The 18,973-nt window shown below is 42.5% G+C and overlaps 1 protein-coding gene across 5 annotated transcripts in view; it reads right to left on the minus strand.

Moving 5' to 3' along the window:
- Positions 1–18,973, minus strand: part of Kiaa1549 (KIAA1549 ortholog) — a 145,156-nt gene that overhangs the window by 61,522 nt on the left and 64,661 nt on the right. For all 5 annotated transcript variants that reach the window (XR_013435441.1, XR_013435440.1, XM_078040609.1 and 2 more), the window contains exons 5-9: positions 11,849–11,979; positions 9,596–9,779; positions 7,387–7,446; positions 6,135–6,283; positions 2,270–2,447 (exon numbers count right to left, since the gene is read on the minus strand). Coding sequence is in view for 3 of the 5 variants with exons in the window: in XM_078040609.1 (XP_077896735.1) it covers positions 2,270–2,447; positions 6,135–6,283; positions 7,387–7,446; positions 9,596–9,779; positions 11,849–11,979 (702 nt within the window). In the remaining 2 variants the exon portion in view is untranslated. The remainder of the gene's footprint in view (positions 1–2,269; positions 2,448–6,134; positions 6,284–7,386; positions 7,447–9,595; positions 9,780–11,848; positions 11,980–18,973) is intronic.

Genomic DNA, 18,973 nt, shown 5'->3' on the forward strand with positions numbered 1-18,973 from the left:
GGTTATGCTGCCGCCTTTACTTCCTCATCTGGGACCCTCCCTGAACCCTTGGGTCTTCATTAAAACTCCTTTATTTAAGCTCTCAAGTGTCAATTTTTGAAATCATATTCAAGTAAATCTTACGCTTTGAATGTGCCACTCCTCGCCCATGTCGTGCCCACCCACCCTACCTCAGCCCCCTCTTCTTTCACACCTTGGACCATCACACTTCAACTCCCCTGGACCCCCAGTTTCCCTCAGTGGCTCCTTGCCTGACCCAGACTATGCTCAATGCTTCTTCCACTCAGATCCAGTCACTTTTGGAAACCCAAATGCCCACCCCTCTCACCCCAGAGAGCTGCCTCCTAAGGACCTCCCCATGAGGACACTAATCTCTCCCTGGTCTAAGTTCTTTTCTTCTTGTTGTCTTTGTTTTGCAAATGGTGCCTCATTATTCTTTTAAAATGCCTCTTATTATATAAAGGTACCAGCTTAATACACTGCACACTCTGCTCTTCAATCTGGCCAGGGTCTTAGTCTTGTCTTTTCAAATCCATCTTAGTAGACATGGGCAGGGACTGAGTCCTAGGCTCCTTCATATCATATAACGGCTAATACCTGTGGTGGGATCTAAAAGTATCTGCTCAAAGATGTAATAACAAAAGATTCCTGGGGTAGGTTTATGTTTGGGTTAGACCCCTGACAGCAACAGGGAGGGAGCAAACATTCTAAATCAGATGGACTATGAAAAGGCCACGGAAGAGCAGACACTGCAGGTGACGTGGGGAAAGTAACAATGGGTCAAAACTTTGGATTTTAAGATTTAATGTGAATATAATTTCTATACGTAGCTCACTTTGCATGAAAACAACTGACAACAGAGAAGCAATGTCAGCATCTACCAAGGAGCTGAGAGATCTGGACACTCCTCTGAGCTCCAGCCTGGTAAACCACTGGAGAGGCAGAGGCTGAGCAAAGCCACGTCGACATCAGTGTCCCAAGGCCCCTGGGCTGGCCCTGGCTTCAGCTGAGGCCTCCTTCACCAACTCTGAAATCCCAGGACTGGGGGGAAGGAGAGGCCCAAGACCAGACGGAGGAAGGCCTAAAAGGTGTGGTATCCTGTTGCACTCAACCTTGTTTAAAATGCTAAGTGCATGAGCTGCCCCTCCTGCCACCACCAATGTCGCATGTAAAGCCACGTCAGCAAGTGCTTTTGCTCCCATTTTCTCACTGCCTTGAAACAGAAGGCCCTAGCATGCAGTCACATCTCAGGTGTGCCAGCACAGCCTGCCCGTGTTACGGCTCACTCTGTCCCACCATCTTCCATCAAATGGAAAATGTGCGTCCAGAGCCCTGTCCTGGTTAGTATCCAGGGACAAGATAGACTTCACAAAGAACCTGATGCTACCAAGGACAATTTCAAAGCCATCACTTTTTGAAACTGCTCTGCCTCCCATCTACACTCTCTAAGGAGTTTTTCGGCATCCTCTGGTGCTAAAACACTTCCTGATGGCTTTAGTGCCAGAGCAAATCTCCCCAAGCTCTTAAAAGGACTCTCTGGATCACAGAGGAAAAACATCCCCACTAAAAGAGTCTGATTTGTAAAGGCCTATTTGGAAAACAGACCTCTCCCTTTTTTTGCCTCTCCTTTTCCTTCATTTTAAATATGTACCCAAAATCTGAGAGTTGGAAAAGGGACACCATGAACAGGCACGGCCAGGGAGCAGGGGCCAAGGACTTTCCAACAAAAACAAAGATCAAAATACCTCTTTCTACACTGTGGAGTGGTGTGAGGATAGGGTGGGAGAGAGACAGGATTGAAAAGGGTAAGGATCAAGGACTTCTTTGTGTTGAAAGACCCTGAAAGGAGCCAACAAATCCAGAGGGCACCTCCCTGCTTCCTGCGTGACTCACGGTCCCCACCAATGTTCAGAACATGACATAGGAGATTTTGGAATAATAACAAAACAAGCACACGAATTTGCCTAAGACAAAATTTTTAAAAAGAGAGACAGCACAGGAGAAGGGAGAAGGACATGAGCATTGATGTAAGGTGCCGTAACCCACTCCAACACCAGGAAGAGGAAATAGGCAAAGCGGCAGTACCCGCCACAACTAGAAGACCCCAGAATCTAAAACAAAGGGGGTCTCGGCAAATGAGCTTTGACAACTGGCATCTTATATAAGTGTCAATTCAAAATAAGGGCTTAAGACACAAAATCGACTGCCCCACATTGGAGCTTATGTCGAGAGAAGCCTGGTCTGGGGCCCCAACACAGTTGGGACTTACGCTGGGCAATAGCGCCTTGGATTCGGTACCCCAAGATAATCGCAGCTCTCTGCAGGTCTATCTTGTTAATCAGATCTGAAGACTTGACGGCACTGAGTCTCTCCCCGTCTTGATCCTCCACAAAGTAGATGAGCTGCACGGGATTGTCATCTCCCTCCAGCCTGGACACATTGACCACCTGAGAGAACAGAATCCATCAGCATTGCAGAAGCTCACGTTTCTATCCTCAGGCCACCTACCCCTGACTGTGACCCAGGAATTTACTCCTCACAACAAGCCCCTGCCGCTGCCCAGAGCCCCACATCACCAAGGTGCTCTCTCTTGATGGGAAGAGGGAGTAAAATGTAAGTTCCTCCGTGCAGAATGTCAAGTGTACTTTGTTGTGCTCAGTATCTCTGAGATACGCAGGACTCAGGGCTTACAAACCCTGGCAGTCCAGAAGTGTTGCCAACAAGTTCCAACAGGCTCACCAAGCCATGGGGGCCACTCCTGACCTTCCTGTGAAGTCCCTTCTTGAGTCAACTAGCATTCCCTCCTCTCAACCTCAGCACTATCGACACTTGGGGCCAGTATTCTAGGTTGGTTAGCAACATCCCTGCCCTCTACCCACCAGATGCCAGTAGCAACTGACTCTTGGCCTCCACCACACAAAGTGACAATCAAAAATGTCTCCAGACATCGCCAAATGTTCCCTGGAGTGGGAGTGGGGCAAAAGCACCATCCACTGAGAACTGCTCATTTAAGAATAATAAACCTTGTAAATTTGTGATTTTCCATATCAAATAAAACCTGGACATGTCCCAAAACCTAACTTCCTCTGTGTCCTAGGACAGCCCCTTCCCATCCATACTTGAGCATCTTGTCCACTTGAGGTATCAGGGTATTGCACTCATACAGGTTTGTTTCATTGCTATTTCTGTTAATAATGTGCAACTATTTTATTGCCCTCCTAGCCTTCAGCAAAGCACTAGGTTCCTATCCTGAGAAAAAGTTCAGTGAGGGCCTTGTTTTACTCGTGCACTTTGAATTTTTGCTCTGTACTTTTGCCGTTGCTAAAATGCAGCTGCTACTTCTCTATCCACGTGTGTGGCTTTGTGACATTGTCCTATGCTCTGGGTACCACAGCTGGACTCCTTCACCTTGGGAAACTTCTGAAAAACCAATGATTTCATGATTTCACTGAAAATTCCTTTCTCTAAATCATCTCCAAAGATCCTTAACAACCTGGGTCCAAACTCTCACCCTCTAAGAACATCTGTTAACGGCTGGGGCTGTAGCTTAGTGGCAAAGTGCTTGCCTAGCACATGTGAGGTCCTGGATTCAATCCTCAGCAACCACATAAAAATAAACAAATAAAATAAATAAAGGCATGCTGTCCATCTACAACTAACAAAAGAAATTTTGAAAAAAGAACATTCATCCTATTTGATCCTGAGAAGACTTGTCTGTCCTGCCCTCTGCCTGCTGTCTGGAGGCCTGCTGACGGAGCACATCTCCCCTGTCACCTCCTCCTTCCCAATGACCATGCTGTGGTGATTGACTTTTTATTAGCCTGGAGTATGGAATGCTATCAAAGGGCTGCAGAAAACCATGCAGATTAGGTCCACCTGTCCCTCTTCTCTATATGCATACATAACCTATATAAAAGTTTGATAAGGGGCCCGGGTTGTGGCTCAGTGGCAGAGCACTTGCCTAGCACGTGTGAAGCACTGGGTTGGATCCCCAATACCACATAAAAATAAAAATAAATAAGAGTATTGTGTCCATCTACAACTAAAAAGAAAACTTTAAAAAAAAAAAAAAAAGCTTGATGAATTTAGCATGATTTCTTCTTGTAGAAGAATGTCCAGGGATGTCCAAATGTCCAGTGGTGCCACCCTGATTAAAGCCTCTCACCAGCCTGTCCAGTCTGAATGTAATGGTCAGAAGGTCTGGCTCCAGCTTCCCTCATCCCCCAGCTGACGGCTATTTGGACTGGGTCTGGAACCATGATGAGCCTGGTACCAGAGACCATCACTTTGGGTAATATTTTTCAACTTCATTTTAAAAATTAGTTTCTGATTAAAATCACATGTACACTATAAAAATCATATGGCCTGTTGGCAAAATTTCAAAATTCACATGTAAAAAAGGTAAAAAATAAAATTCAAATCTCCTGAAATTCAACCAATTGAAGAAAACCCAGAGTAAACTTTTTTTTTTTTTTTTGGTCTGGGGAGGATTACCGGGGATTGAATTCAGGGTCACTCGACAACTGAGCCACCTCCCCAGCTCTTTTTTGTATCTTATTTAGAGATAGCATCTCCCTGAGTCGCTTAGGACCCCACTAAATTGCTGAGGCTGGATTTGAATTCTTGATCCTCCTGCCTCAGCCTCCTGAGCCGCTGGAATTAGTGGGATGCACCATCGCACCTGGCTCCAAGTAAATTTGATATATTTCCTTCAATTCTTTTTTCCCTTGAATTCTATATTAATATTTGGATTATATCATATAGGTCTTTTTTAGTCTCTTTTCACTTAAACATCCTTCTGTATTTCTAATTTTAAAAAATAATGGCGGCATAATATTCCAACAAATAAATATTTGCTATTTATCCCCAAATGCTGGACATTTAGGTTTGTTCAACTTTTTCACATTTACAAATTAAGTTCTGGTGAGGAGTTATGTACTCCTGTCTACAAATCCTTGATTACATCCTCACTGTTTGGCCACTTGAAAGGGGAAGAGAAGCAGAACGCTTTATAAGCCACCTGTATCAGACAGCACCATTAACATTAGGTAGACCAGTTAACTTCCACAAATTAATATTCCTATTTCAGGACCTTTCATATCCAATTTAGCACCTAATTTTTACAGTTTTATGGTGCTCCTAATTGCTTTGTGTGCATAAATCAACCCACACTCAATTCTTGAACTCTATGAAGCCAAGGGCTATAGAACAAGGCAAAGGTTTTATAACTCATTTTAATTTTTATTCTTTGTTTTATGCTTATTTAATTTTTATTAGTTTTTAAATTTCTCTCTAGTTACTGCAATTGACAAAGGAAGCACTTTAGAAACCTAAGAATCACATTTCTGGGAGCGTACACAGCAATGCCAGGAGGCAAGCACTTGGTCAGAGTGTCAGGGACCAGGATGCCATTTCTCAGGAAATACACCACCCTCATCCCACCCCATGCCATGTGCACATCTTCTCTGATGCCCCCCACCCCGCTGGCCAGCCCCACACCTGCACCTCGGAGTGTCATCCTAGTTTCCTTTTTCTGAAATACAGTCATTCTAAACAGCCCATTTTCCTAGTGGTTGGTAAAGAAGAAAAAGCCCACATCATTCACCTAGAAAAGGAACAAATAACAGCCCAACTCCCAGGGTCTTATGAGTCTGTGCATTTAAAATGGGTCACCCTTCAGTTCAAACCAATCTATTGGAATCTGTCTGCCAGTTCACCAACATGAACGAGACTTGGGGTAACACAAGACAACCATGTTGGTGGGAGACAGAAAGAGACCCTCTCTCCATCTCTTAAGGTCTCTTCCAGATAAACAATTCATGTTTATAATGAATTCCAGCCATAAATACATTTTTGGTAATTAAAAAAAAAAACACTCTTCAAAAAAGTAAGCTCTTGCATTATTATGACAATCCAGTAACAATCCTTGTGCTCTGCTCCCCAGGTCAGTGCTAGACCACCCACGTACTAAGGACTCGGTCAACGCTACTTGGCCCCCAATGCTGCTGCATTAGTTGCTGTCCAAAAGAGCAATCAGTTGAAATCAGAATTTTTTCCTTGCATTTCCCATTTGCACATGAAGCCCGGGTTTTCCGTGGGCTCCCCCTGTCCCTCCTCCCTCCCTCTATGAGTACCTGCACCACGCTGTTCCCTGCAGCCACGGTGGCCCTTCTCCACATGCGCCTCCTGGTGGGAACCTCACTGAGCAGCTGGGCCAGCTTGCGCTCCATCTCAGCTTGAAACACCTCATTCTGGAGCTGCTTCTCCACAACGCCCAGGAGGACTGCATGCAACAGGAAACACGCAGCCCCCAACAAGTCAGAGGCGGAAAGGGTGGGACTGCATGGGTGTGTACGTGTGTGAGGCCGAAATTAACACAGATCACTACAAATGCTGATCCTAGAGAGGAGACGTTAGGAGTGGGCAAAATGGATGAGGGTGGACCTGGCAGTGCTTGATCTTATCTAAGTGTTCTGCAGACCGGTGGCCAGAAAACCTGGGAACGCAGCACAGTAGGAGCTCTGGAGCAAAGAGCATCTGTGTCTGTCTGCACTTATCTCAAAACTTCTGGAAACAGTGTGCATCCTTATCTTGTCTTAAGACTTGGACTTTCAAACTCACTTGAAGAAAGGGGTGTCTGGCTGCCTTCTGATATCTACTTTAGAGGAGATTTATCTATACAGACAATCAGCTTATCAGCATGGCCCACAGGGAAGCACCATGTGCTTTCCAGCCAGAACTAGTTTCAATCCTCTGTGAGATACAACCTTAGGCAAGTCACTCAGTCGCTACAAAGATCATCTAGAAAACAAGGCCCACATGCCATGCAAAGAGGCAGGCCCCTGCACGGCACGCTGTATGTTCAGTAAGAACCGGCATCCCGTAAACGGTACCTGTGCCAATCACATGCTGCTTGTACTCTGGCACCAAGGGAGTGTCTAACTGTTGGTTAGACTCGTGGACCTGGTTAGAAAGTCTCTCTCTGCGATGCCCTCCCTCTAAATAGCTGCTGTGGGCCCCTGTGGCAGTTTAACTATCTTACTTGTCTTTCTAAACCAACAAATAACAATTTTAGGAAAAAAAAAAAAAAAAGATCCTCACTTCTGAACCTCATCTTGTTCCAGGTCGGGACATTGTGAGTTCTGGTTAGATTCTGCCCTGGACTGATGTATAAATTTTAAAGAAGGCCAATCCTTTTTGTGCCACAACTCAGTGGGACACTTTCCCATAGCCCAATTTGAATCCCTTTCTCATTCATTCTCTGCCAAGAATTTAAAGTACATTTTGTCCTCAATTTAGGAAACAGGAAAGGCGTCTCATTCTCCATATGCCCACACAGACTTCTCATTCTTACAGTTCCCAAAACATTATGCCAGTTCTACTCACCTGTTCTGACCCAGGAGGACTTCAGTAACTGAGATAGGTTGAGTTGTGGGTACTGGAAGGCTACAAAAAGGAAAGAGATGGGGAGGAGAGACTCTGTAAGAAACACGTTTGCAACAGTCAGAAAGGCCAGCGCCCTGGAGCACCAGGCGAGCCGTCGGAGCATCCCTGCCGTGCCATGGAGGACACGGTGCCAGGCCAGTGTGATGACCAGACGGGAGGCAGCTTCTGGGCATGGTGTTCTCTAGGAGAGAGACGGTCAACAGAAACAGCGGGCCTTCCCCAGCCCCAACACAGGACACTGCTTCCCAGAGACGCCCCTCAAGTTGCATGGAGGTCACTGTTCCAGGCAATGCGTTCCCACTGTGCTCTCAGAGCCCTGGGCTTTCCCAGCAGTGACCCAGGGCAAAGTGACCATGTGTCCTGGCTTGCCTGGAACAGTCTCAGCACACCTCTGCTGTCCAGCATACATATTATTTTTAGCTGCTGTATAATATGCGCAACTGGAAGTTGCTATATCCCTGTCTACTTCTTATTTTATACATTATTCTTTTGAACTTAATCACCAATAATCTGAAAAATGTGAAGTCCTTAGGCCGCTCGGTTGTTCCATTTTCAAAAAGAATCTGATACTTTTTTTTGTCTGACTTCAACTCTAGAATGTATCATTTTTGAGGTAAACATTCTCCCTTCCTCACCATGACCTCCAAGGGCTCTGTGAACCTTATTGCTTCAGTTTTGTTTTCACTTATTACATTGTATCTTTTGTTTTGTTTTTACTTATTACATTGTATCTTTAAATTAACACACAGTAAAATTCACTCCTTTCGATGTCCAATTTTATGGGTTTTGATCCATATGCACAGTCAAGTGGTGCATATGGATCAAAACACCAGGGTGGGGTACAGACAGTCCCATCACTCCCTAAACCACCTCCTGCCACACTGCTATAGTCAGACTTCCTCCCACACCAGCCCCAGACGCCACAAACCTATTCCCCATCACTGTACTGCTGCCCTTTTCTAGAACTAGAGTACTCTTTAATGTACCCCTTTACTCTCAAAGTCACAGAGAAGCCCAGCACAGGAGGAGGGCTCTGGAGAGCCACCTGGTTAAATTCTGAGACGTTCTGATTTTATCTGATTTAAATCTGATTCAAATATTTCCTTTGAAAAGGAAGTCCCAGTGAAACTACTCTGTACGACATTACAATGGTATAGACTTACCACTGTACATTTGCCCAAACTCAAGAACACACATCACCAAGAGGGAGCCCTGACTACAAATTGGTGCAACCACTCTGGAAAGCAGTATGGAGATTCCTCAGAAAACTCAGAATGAAACCACCATTTGACCCAGCTATCCCACTCCTTGGTATATACCCAAAGGACTTAAAAATCAGCACACTACAGTGACGCAGTCACATCAATGTTTATAGTAGCTCAATTCATGATACCTAGACTATGGAATCAAGCTAGTGCCCTTCAACAAATGAGTGGATAAAGAAAATATGGTATATATACACAATGGAATGTTATTCAGCCATAAAGAAGAATGAAATTATGGCATTTGCCAGTAAATAGTTGGAACTGGAGACTATTATGCTAAGTGAAATAAGCCAATCCCAAAAAAACACAAAGCCCAAATGTTCTCTCTGGGGAAGAACAGAAGTTCACTGGATGAGACAAAGGGGAATGAAGGTGAGGGAGGAAGGATGGGAATGAGAAAGACAGTTGAATGAACCAGACATAACTTTCCTATGTTCACATATGAATACACAATCAGTGGAACTCCACATCATATACAACCACAAGAATTGGAAATTATATTCCATGTATGTATAATATGTTGAAATACATTCTACTGCCATGTATATCTAAAAAGAAGAAATAAAAAATTTTATAAGAAATATTTTTTTAAAAAGTCAGCTCTGACACAAATTATGGCATCTGGGTGGTAATGGTGTGTCAATGTAGGTTCCTTGACTGTAACAAATGGACCACTCTGGGCAGGTATTGACGGGAGAGACTGTCCATGAAGGGAAGGGGTATGATAGGAATCTCCATATCTTCAGGTCATATTTGCTGTGAACCTGAAGCTGCTCTAAAAAAGTAGTCTCTTTTAAAAAAATCAAAATATTTTTAAAAACTGGTCCACCAGCAAAGATGTCAGCAGCCACTTCCCCTGAGCCTCAAAAGCATGCGGTACTCACGTTCTGCGATCTGCAGCACCGGGTACCCCAGGTAGAAGCTGAACTCCACCACGCTCAGGTTCCTGAGCAGCTCGCTCACCTCTGACCCATTCAAAAATCCTTGTGTGTTTTTAACAGCAAAGATAATATTCACCGGGCCCCGCCGAGAGGCCATCCTTGAGGAACCAACAGTGACGTTCAAGATCTGAAAGAAGAAAAGTCAGAAGAAGTTTCTAAAATAAATTAAAACATTCATCTGCAAGCTGGACGATGCGTTCTCTCTCACAGCTCTGGCATCAATGTTTTTAAAAGAGGTAAAGTTATCAAAGGGAAAATATCTGGCTTGCTAACCTGGGTCCCTTTTGCAAGACTTTAAACACTCGGTTTATTGAAAATGCTTTTTACATTAAATGATGCACTGAGCTCATGTATTTATAATCCTTCCCCGGCTCTGCCTCCCACCCAAATCCCACTGAAATAACAAGAAGCTGAACAAAGGGGAATAAATCCACAGCAGCAACTGAGAACAGGGGAATCCCAGAGTCTGTCAAATTTCTGGAAGATGGAGAAAGGACAGGTTCATGTTGAAATAAACCAGAAGGGAGGGAACTGAGACCCAAAACCTACACAGGCAGAGCGCACAGCAGAGCCATTCCCCAAGGAGGACCCAGAGAGACACCCTGGGGAGAGCAGAGGAACAGAGAACACAAGCAGGCCAGAGAGGTAATGGGGATGATTAATTAAAAGATCTGTGCCAAAGAGCTGCCCGGATCCCTTCCTCCCCCACTTCTCAATGCCACACCCAGGCCAGCACAGGCCAAAGAACTGCTCCCAGAGGAAAACAAGTCCCTGGGGAACAAAAGGCCCCTTGTGGGTTTGGACCCTATGTAAGACAGAGGGCAGAGACAGGTAAGTCCAGGGCACGCGAGAGAAAAAGGAAAGAAAGCTCCGTCCTGCCATGAAAAAGAGGTCAGTGTCTCTCTGCTGCATCCTGACAGTGGTCGCTTCTGCCCACCTCTGACCACGTGCTGCACTGGGAAGCCCGCACCAGTATGTTCTGCCCAGCTGCCAGCACCCTGGGAATCCCCCATTTGGAGGCAGGGCGGGCACATGGCTGTAGGGATCTGGACCAGCCTCCAGCATTAGCAACCTGGGCACCTCCAGAGACAGCACAGGGGCGAAGGAGTAAGACCAGCACGCAGAGCAAAGGACTGCAGAGAAAGCACACACAGCTAGGAAACAAAGGAGAGATTTTTAAAATTCAAATTAACATCCTCAGAGGTAACACTGCACTGTCGTTCAAGACGACCGGCATCGTGGAAGGAAAGGCTACTGTGAAAAAGAAGCAAAGAAAAATGGAAATAAAAAAAAAAGAGAGAGAGAGAGAGGTTTGCTAAAGAAAAAGTCTACAGGAGGATGAATAATGCCATGTCCAGAGAGGATGACTGCATTAGTGACCTGGAGGGACCGTTTAGACAATCTGTAAAAAATAGAGAATAAACAGACATGGAAAATGTGAGGGGAAAATAAGAAATATGAAAGGTGAATCCAGAGGCACCAAGATCTAGATAACAGGCATGTTAGAACAAAGAATATGAAGGGGGAAAAAAATCAAAGAAATGTGAAAACATCAGCAGTTTCCATATGATCTGTACAAAGCGAATCCTGGGATGTGAAGCCACCACCTCGGCTTAGACTGAGGTGCTGCACTCAGGTATCCCATAACACAGGCAGAGCCTCCCTAGCCTGAAGGCTCAGGTGCTCCAAAATCCAACACCCTTTAAGCACCAGGTTAGTACTCAGAAAGTTCTGGGTTTAGGAACATTTCAGATTTTTCAGTATCTGGGAAACTCAATCAGTAAAGTCTCTACAAATATTCCCAAATCTGAAAAACTCTGTTATCTGAAACACTCTTGGTCCAAGCATTTTGGATGAGGGATACACAACATTTAGGAAAACAGCAGTATGTTGAGGCACTCCCCCTTGGCTGTTTAGATGGACAGCATTGCTTTTCAGAACATTCTTGAATTTCCTGCCCATGGTCATGTCCTCAGCTCACCACACCGACCTCCCTGGTTGTCAGCTACTCTGCGGTCTCCAAGATGCTCAAGCCGTGCCTACCAGACTCCGGCTGTACTATAGGGAGATGACCCGGGGACACATCACCTGGGTGTCCCCCACTGGGGGCAATGAGGGCTCAGCACAGGAAACACTGAGGGGCAGTTTCCCCTCTACAGGATCCGCATTCAGTTCTGCACCCAGGGACAGTCTCACCTGCACCGTGAGGTTGTACGTCCCCTGGTGCTGCTTCCTCACTTCAAAGAGGGCCGTCATCAGGCCTTTCTCGAGGCGCTGGGTGAAGTTGCAGAAGCCGGTATCCACACTTGGAGGCACAAACTGAAGCACTGAAAACAAGGACAGCAATCAGGTCCCATGAGTGAGGTGCTTCTTGAGGATCACGGAATGAAGAGAGTGAAAAAAATAGAACCCCAATCAACAAATTCACCCATAGAATGCGATCCAGTGCTGTGGTGCTTTATTTCTCTATTTTTCAAACGTTCTTTTTAAAAAATTTTTTATTAAATTTATTTATTTACTTAATTTTTTGGTTCCAGAGTTTGAACCCAGAGGTGCTTAACCACCGGGCCACATCCCCAGCCCTTTTTATTCTTTATTTTGAGACAGGGTCTCACTAAGTTGCTTAGGGCCTGGCTAAGTTGCTGAGACTGATGATAAACTCTTGATCTTCCTGCTGGGATTCCAGGCATGCACCACCAGGACCAGCTTGTTTCTCTTTTTTAATATAAACTTTTTAAATAGCTTTTTGTTTTTAATTAACACATAACGATGATCCATATTGGGGGTAGGGCATATCATTTCCATGCATGTATACAGCCTATAACTATTAGATCAGAGTGACTGGCACGTCTCTCCCCTCAAGCATTTATCATCTCTTGGTGCTGGGATCGTTCAAAATCCTCTCTACTAGTTATTTTAAAAAGAGACAATTAATTGTTTTTAACCACAGTTATTCTGTGCTAGGGAACATCAGAAGTCCTCTCCAGCCTTCCTTCCCCACTCACATCCCTTCCAGGCTCTGGTAACCACCAATCTACTCCCTACTTCTTTGACATCCACTTTTCAGCCTCCATCTGTAAATGAGAACACGTGGTATCTGGCTTCCTATCCCTAACTTATTTCACTTAATGTCCTCTAGTTCCATTCACGTTGCTGCAAATGACAGAATTCCACTCTTCTTTCTGCCCAAATAATATTCTACTGTGTATATATATCACATTTTCTTTATCCATTCAACTGCCCATGAAGGTCTAGTTTGAGTCCCTGTCTCAGCTTTTGTAAATAGAGCTGAAACTACCCATGCAAGTGCAGGTGTCTCTTCAACATACCAATTACTTTGGACATATATCCAGTAGTGCTATTGCTGGACCAAATGGTACCAAACTTCTAGTTTTTGAGGAACCCCCATGTTTCCTCAAATGAATATATGAATGTTCTTTTCCGTAATGCATATACAAATTTACACTCCCACCGACAATGTATGAGAGTTCCCTCTTCTCTTCATCCTTGCCACGTTGATTTTTTTTTTTTCTGTCTTTTTGGTATAGCCATTCTGAAGTGAGACAATCTCTCACTGCGGTTCTGATTTGTGATTCTCTGATGCTTAGTGAGGCTGGGCAATTGGTAGCCCTTAGTATACACCTGTTGGCCACACATATAATTTCTTTGGATAAATGTCTCCTATGGTCATTGATTCATTTCTTAATCAGATTGTTTGGGGTTTTACTGTTGAGTTCCTTACACATTGTAGAAGAGAAACACTTGTCAGATGCAGAATTTGCAATCACTTCTGCCCTCTGAAGACCATCTCTTCGCTGTTTGCCTTTCAGAGACTTTCTAATTTGATGCAATCCCATTTGTCAATTCTGCTTTCGTTGCCTGTACTTTTTGGGTCATATCCAAAAAACCTTGCCCAGACCAATGTCCTAGAGCATTTCCACTATATTTTATTCTAGTAGTTTCATAGTTTTCATATCTACTTTGAGTTGACTTTTTTCCTTTTGTCTGTGTGTGTGTGTGATTACTGGCAATTCATTGAACCTAGGGCCTCACCCATGCCAGGCAAGCAATTTACCATGAAGCTACACTCTCAGCCCCTTGAGTTGGTTTTTTGTATATGGAGAAGAAATAGGGATCTAGTTTCTCTCTTCTGCATGGATGTCCAGTTTTCCCAGCACCATGTATCGAAGAGAACATCCTTTTTTTTTCCAATGTATGTTTTTGTGAAAAGTCAGTTGGCTGTAAATACGTGGATCTATACCAGGTTATCCATTCTGTTCCACTGGGTTACAATTCTGTTTTTGTGCAGTACAAGCTGCTTTGGTTATTATCACTGTGTATGTTTTGAAGCCAGGTATTGTAATTTCTCCAGCTTTGGGGGTTTTGTTTGTTTCGCAATGAGGATAGAACCCTTGAACACAGGGTCATCTGTCATTGAGCTACACATTGAACTAATTTTGTGTTCTTACTTTGAACTAATTTCTTATTTCTTATTTTCAAACAGGGTCTAAGTTGTTGAGGCTAGCCTCAAACTTGCAATCCTCCTGCCTCAGCCTCCCATGTAGCTGGGATTCTAGGTACACACCACAACGCCCAGTAAGTTCTGCTCTTTTTGATCAGGATTCCTTTGACTGTTCTGGTTCTTTCATGGCTCCACACAAATTTTATAAGTTTTTTTTTTTCTACTTCTGTTAGGAACATCATTGTTATTTTCATAGGAAATGCACTGAATCTATAGATTGCTTGGGTACAATGGACTTTTTTTATATTTATTTTTCAGCTCCAGGTGGACACAATATCTTTATTTTATTTTTTATGTGGTGCTGAGGATCGAACCCAGTGCCTCATGCATGCCAGGCGAGCGTGCTACCACTTGAGCCACATCCCCAGGCCCATGATGGACATTTTAACCACATTAATTCTTTCAATCCTTGGACATAGAATATGTTCCCATTTTTTGCTCTGTGTGTGTCCTCTTTAATTTCTTGCATCAGCATTTTATGCTCTTCATCGTAGAGACCATTCGCTTCCTCAGTTAACTTATTCCCGAGTGCTTTCTGGTTGTTATTGTTTGTTTGGGTAGCTATCCTGAAGGGGATACCTTCTTGATTTCTTTCTCAGGAGTATCAGTACTGTTGTATTAAGGCACTACTGATTCTTGCTTCTTGATTTTGTACCCTACAACCTTGCTGAATTCATAAGATCTAACAGGTTTTTTTTTTTAGAGTCTTCAGGTTTTTCTAGCTATAAACTCATGTTGCTGCAAACAGGGACATTTCGACTGCCTGGCCCTTTGGCATCCGGCTGTTCTTTATTTCCTTGCCTGTCAGCTCTGGCCAAGACTTCCAGTACCACATTGGATAACAGTGGTGACAATCGACAGTGTTGTGTTATTCCAGATATTAGAAATGACAATTTTAATTTTTCCCATTCAGCAAGAGGTTGGCTATGTGTTTCTCATATGCAACCTTAACTATATTAAGTATTAGGTATTTAATTTTTGAGGGTTTTTAATCATGAAGGGATGTTGACTTTTATCAAAAGCACTTTTTTCTGCACCTGTTGAGATGATTATATGGTTTTTGTCCTTTATTCTTTTGTTGTGATGTGTTTATTGATTTACATATGTAGAATCTTCTTTTCCTCCTTGGGATAATCCCACTTGATGATGGTGTATAATTTTTTTAAATTCTTTTAAATTTTAATTTGTTACATATGACAACAGAATGCATTACAATTCATATTACACAGATAGAGCATGACTTTTCATATCTCTGGTTGTACATAAAGTAGGGTCACATCCTTCATGTCTTCAAACATGTGCTTGGGGTCATGATGACCAAGACACTGCACTGTCTTTCCTACTCTTATGCCTCCTCTGTTCCCCACTCTCCCCTTTTCCCCTTTACCCTATCTACAGCTCACTTAATCCTCCCATCCCCTATAATTTTTTTACATATTATGAAATTCACGTCACTAGTATTTTATGGAGAATTTTGGCATCTATGTCACCAGAAATATTGGACTGTAGTTTTTTTTTTTTTTTTTTTTTTTATCATTGTCGTGTCCTTGTCTGGTTTTAGTATCTGTATAAGGTGGCGTTCAAGACTCTGTTTGGAAGAGTTCCCTAGTTTTCAAGGCTTTGGAATAGCTTGAGAAGAACTGGCGTCAGTTCTTCCTTAAAGAGTTTATAAAATTCGACAGCGAAGCCATCTGATCCTGAACTTTTTTTTTGTTGAGAGACATTTTATTACTAATTCAATCTCATTACTTGCTATTGGTCTGCTCAGGTTTCCTACATATTTGTGGTTCAATTTTGGTAAGTTACATGTGTGTAGGAATTTATCCGTTTCTTCTGAGTTTTCTAATTGGTGGATATACAGTTGCTCCTAATAGTCCCTCAGGATGATCTCTCATATTGCTGTGGTATCAGCCGCAATGTCTTCCTTTTTTCATCTCTGAGTTTATTTATTTGGGCTGTGCCCACCCCCACCTTCTCTCTCTTCCCTACCTACCTACCTTCCTTCTTCCCCCTCCTTCCCTTTCTCTCTCTCTTCCCCTCCTTCCCCTCCCCGCCCCCCCCCCTTAGACTAGTTAAAGATTTGTCAATTGTATCTATCTTTTCAAAAAAAAAAAAAAACTCAATATTTCATTGATCTTTCTAATTGTTTCTTTCATTTGTATTTATTTCTCCTCTGACCCTTGTTATTTCTACTAATTTTGCATTTGGTTTGTTCTGGCTTCTCTGGCTAGTTCTTTAGTTGTAACATTAGGTTGATTTGAAATTTTTCTTTAACTTTTCTTTGATGTAGGCACTGATTGCTATAAATTTCCCTCTTAGCACTGCTTTTGCTATATCCCATTAGTTTGGGTATGTCGTTTACATTTTCATTTGTTTCAAGAAGATTTTAATTTCCTTTTGATTTCTTTGTTGATCCACTTGGCCATTCAAAAGAATGTTGTGAGGGCTGGGGATGTGGCTCAAGTGGTAGCGCGCTCGCCTGGCTTGCGCGTGGCGCTGGGTTGGATCCTCAGCACCACATACAAAGAAAGATGTTGTGTCCACCGAAAACTAAAAAATAATATTAAAAAAAAATTCTCTCTCTCTTTCTCTCTCTAAAAAAAAAAAAAAAAAAAAAAACGTTGTGAATGTTCATGTATTTGTACAATGTCTAAATTTGCTCTTGTTGATTTCTAGTTTTATCCCATGGTAATCAGAAAAGACATGAGCTATGATTTCAATTTTTTTGACTTTGTTGAGACTTTTTTGTGGCTAGACATATGGTCCATAATGGAGAACATTCCATGTGTTGACAGAAGAATGGTTTTCTGCAACTGGTGGGTAAAATGTTCTGTAAATGTCTATCAGGTCCATTGGGTCTGCAGTATGGTCTAACTCCAACGTTACTCTGTTGATTCTTTTGTCTGAACCACCTGTCGGTTGATGAAACCAGGGGCTGAAGTCCCCAGTGTTATTGTAATAGAGTCTCTCTCTCCTTTAAATCTTTAAATAACGTCTGCTTTACGTAACTGGGTGCACCAGCATTGTGTGTATATATAATTGTTGTTTCGTCTTATTGAATTTTTCCCTTTATCATTATAGAGGGCCCTTCTTTGTCTCTCTTTACAGTTTTTCACTTAAAGTCCATTGATCTGCTATAAATATAGCTCCCTCAGCTCACATTCGGTTTCCATTTACATGGTATATCTTTTTCATTGCTTTTCTATCAGTCTATGTGTGTCTTATTTGGAGAAGTGAGTTTCTTGTAGGCAGCATAGTCATTTTTTGTTGTTTTGGTTTGATTTTTTAAATCCATTCAGTCTATCTATGTTTTTTGATTGGTGAATTTAGTTACTGTCAAAGTTATTACTCATAAGGAAAGCCATATTTCTGTCAACTTCTTGGTTTTTTCCTGGGTGTTTTGTAGATCTTCTGTTCCTTTCTTCCTCCCTTGCTGTTTTGGAGGTCTGGGGGCTTGGTCATTTTGTGTACTGATTGACCTCTTCTGTGCATCTGCTCTACCAGTGAGTTTTAGACTTCCACAGGTTTCATGGTGGTAGTTATTACCCTTTCATTTCCAGTGTGGGGCTTCTCTTAAGCATTTATTGTAGGTCCAGTATGGGGATTATAAAATCCCTCAGTTTTTGTTTGCCTTAAAAAGAGTTGATTTCTCTTTCCTTTCTGAAGGATAGCTTTGTAGCGTGTTCTTCATTGCTGGGGGTTTGTTTCGTTTCTTTCAGCCTCTGACGGTGCCATTCCATTCTCTCCTGGACTATAAAGTTTCTGCTGCAAAGTCTGTTATTAGCATAACGGAGATTTCTTTATATGTGACCTAACTTTTTTTTTTTTTTTTTTTTTTTTTTTGCTATCATTAGAATTCTACCTTTGACTTTTGATGATTTGACCATAATATGCCTCAGAGAGGATCTGTTTTGGTTGAATCTGCAGGGGTTCTTTGAGCTTACTGGTCCTGAATATCCATCTTTCCTAAGTTTTGGAACATTTTTAGCAATTATTTCATTGAATAGATTTTTCTATGCCTTTTCTCTTCTCCTTTGGAATAACCACACTGTGAATGTTTGCTCACTCAATGGTGTCTCACAGTCTCAAAGGCTTTCTTCATACTTTATTTTTGTTGTTTTTTTGGTCTCACTAAGTTATTTTAAAAGACCTGTCTTCAAGTTCAGAAATCCTTTTCTTCTGCTAGATCTATTCTCCTGTTGAGGTTCTCTACTGTGTTTTTTATTTCTATTGATTAAGTTCTTTAGCCCCATGATTTATGTTGGGCCCTTTTTTATGAAATGCTAACTTTTTACTGAATTTCTCATTTCTATCAGGAGTTACCTTTCCTAATTTCACTGAATTGTCTGTGTTCTCTTGTATCTTATTAAGTCCTTAAAAAGTCATTATTTGGGGGCTGGGGTTGTGGCTCAGAAGCAGAGCGCTCACCTAGCATGCATAAGACACTGGGTTCTCATAAAAATAAAATAAAGAGAGCTGGGTTGTGGTTCAGCGGTAGAGCATGTGCCTCATAGGTGTGATGCATTGGGCTTGATTCTCAACACCACAAACAGATAAATGAATACAATAAAGGTTCATCAACAATTTAAAAATAAATAAATAAAATACAGGTATTGTGTCCACCTACAACTAAAAATAGTTTTTAAAAAAGTCATTATTTTGTATCTTTTTCAGGCAATTCACTGATTTCCTTTTATTTGTGGTCTATTGCTAGAGCCATGCTCCTTTGTAGGTGTCGCGTTTTTTCATGCTTCTTGTGTCCCTACACTGACATTGGTATATCTGGTGGATCTGCTGCC

This window comes from Ictidomys tridecemlineatus, chromosome 2, assembly GCF_052094955.1.
Source record: "Ictidomys tridecemlineatus isolate mIctTri1 chromosome 2, mIctTri1.hap1, whole genome shotgun sequence".
NCBI lineage: Eukaryota > Metazoa > Chordata > Mammalia > Rodentia > Sciuridae > Ictidomys > Ictidomys tridecemlineatus.